The 2,418-nt window shown below is 32.6% G+C and overlaps 1 protein-coding gene across 1 annotated transcript; it reads left to right on the forward strand.

Annotated features, from left to right (window-relative positions):
* The first annotated feature begins 377 nt into the window (after positions 1-377).
* Positions 378-2,046, forward strand: LOC115714635 (stemmadenine O-acetyltransferase). Its single transcript, XM_030643381.2, has one exon. It carries the CDS (start codon positions 378-380, stop codon positions 1,683-1,685), a length of 1,308 nt encoding a protein of 435 aa, XP_030499241.2. The 3' UTR covers positions 1,686-2,046.
* Positions 2,047-2,418: the final 372 nt, after the last annotated feature.

The raw sequence follows: 2,418 nt of genomic DNA on the forward strand, positions 1-2,418 counted from the left end.
TGAAGAAAAGCAGTAAAATCACAAAGAAAACTACAACGATACATGTTGAAATGAAGCTTTTATTATAACAAAACAATCTAAGCATGTGAATATATTTATTACAAATAATATTACTTGTAAATGATTTGTGCTAATATTATAATCCTATTTTCAACTACCAATAATGTTTAATAACAGCTCTATCCACCACCCAATGCCGGATTTAAGACGTCATGCACTGCCGGATATATGGGGATACGCAAAAATACATATATTATATTTAAACAGAAAAAATAAAACATGGCAAAGGGATATAATATATTTAATCATATATATATGTGTGTTCTCCATCATAGACAAGGCAAATATCGAAGTTTCACACACTATTGATATTGATCATGAATATGAAAGTAAATATAGTCTCGAAGGAGATGATCAAACCTACTAGCCCAACTCCAAATCACCTTTTCTCTTATCAACTCTCCTTTCTTGATCAAATATCTCCTCCAGTGTACAACCATTTTGTTATGTTCTATAACCATGAAAAACATGATACTAGTAATGGTGCTGAGCTCATGAGTATTGTTGAAATATCAAACAAGCTCAAGACATCCTTGTCTCATGCACTTACACTATTTTATCCACTGGCAGGACGACTCAAGGAGGATGCTTCTTGCGTAGAATGCAATGACATGGGAGTCCCTTTCATTGAAGCAAAAGTCAGTTCTCAACTATCTGACTTCCTAACTCAAAGCCCCATCATTCCAAGTGATCTTAACAAGTTCATTCCTTTCGAAACCGATAAGGTGTCCGAAATACTCTTCGGCATCCAACTCAACATCTTTAACTGTGGCTCTATAGCTATTGGATCATGCATCTCTCACAAAATTGCAGATGGCTTATCATTTTTCATGTTCCTCAAGAAATGGGCAGCCATAGCTCGAGGAGATGATGATGAACACAACCAAGCTGCATGCCGGCCGCAATTCGAAGCCGCTTCACTCTTTCCTCCCAAGAACATATCCGGGTTCAACCCTAGAGTTGGCATTAAAAATAAGAGTGATTTTATCTCTAAAAGGTTTGTTTTCAATGCCTCAACTATACAAAATCTTAAAGAGAAATATGCTGTGAACAATAAAGGTACTGTTTCTCGTGTTGAGGCTTTGTCAGCTTTCATATGGAGTCGTTTTGTGGCTGTTACTCATGTAGAGTCCAAAACATCTTATAAAGCCATAATTCATGCAGTGAATCTTCGCACTAGGTTTGAGCCACAGCTCTCTGAATACTCATTTGGAAATCTTTACAGAATTGTAGTAATTAATGTTGTTGGATCAGAAAACAACGACTGTGAGATTGTAAAACAAATGAGAGAACAGTTGAGTCATATTGATGACAAGTACCTGAAAAATCTACAAGAAGGAACCGAACATTTGGATTATATTAAGAATGGTGGTAAAGAGTTGTTAAAAAGAGAAACGACTGTTCTTCTTAATTTCAGTAGTTGGTGTAGATTTCCTATTTACGAATCAAATTTTGGTTGGGGGAAGCCTGCTTGGGTTGGACTGCCTCCGTTGCCGTTCAACAATGTGGTTGTGTTTATAGACACAAAATCAGGTGAGGGAATAGAAGCTTATATCAACTTACACCAAAATGACATGGCTAAGCTTGAAACTGACAAAGAATTCCTTGCGTTTGTGTCTGTTTGAAATTTTACTATTATGAAGTTATTTTGCAGTCTATTATTAATTTGTTTCAAGGTTATTTCGTCAAGTGTTGTACTTAAGTTGCAAAATCAGTATGTATCCCAATATATGTATATATATATATATGGGTTAATCAAAAATAATTGGCAATATAGATTGTCATATATATATATAAATATATATATGCTATAATAAGTATTTCCGTGTCATATGTGTATTTGTCTTTATTGTAGACATTGTCCCATCAAATGAATGGTAGAGAAGTGAGCCATATATAAGAATATAGACTACTCCATTCATTGTCAATTTGTTTTGAGATGGAATCCCATTATTCTCAACCGTCTTTAAGAAGAGTGTTATTGTTAATTTTTTAAAACATTCTCTTAGTGAATATTTGTGTCTGAAATATAGATGTTCAAATATTTTTTTTATTGTGTTTGTTATAGTTACAACATTATTTCTGTAAATTTTTAAAAGTTTCGAGTAATTTATTGAAAATAGGTTGGAAGATTTTTGAATACGCGTGGTAAACTTGAATATCAAGAACACTGTTTTCGGTACTATTAATTATTTAGAAGTTTTTAAAAATTTACAGAAATGATATTTTATAACTATATAAAGAATGAATAATTACGTAAGCCACTATTTTTTGTAAAATATTTACATGTTTACGTTCAAAGAATGTTTTTTTTTTTACATTTTTACAGTTTTCCAAAAAATAACATGAAAACAACAT

Source organism: Cannabis sativa, chromosome 4 (genome assembly GCF_029168945.1).
Source record: "Cannabis sativa cultivar Pink pepper isolate KNU-18-1 chromosome 4, ASM2916894v1, whole genome shotgun sequence".
Classification (NCBI taxonomy): Eukaryota; Viridiplantae; Streptophyta; class Magnoliopsida; order Rosales; family Cannabaceae; genus Cannabis; species Cannabis sativa.

What these genes read in the sequence shown, in the direction of transcription:
- LOC115714635 (XM_030643381.2), top strand. Translation starts at nt 378, where the DNA reads ATGAATATGAAAGTAAATATAGTCTCGAAGGAGATGATCAAACCTACT.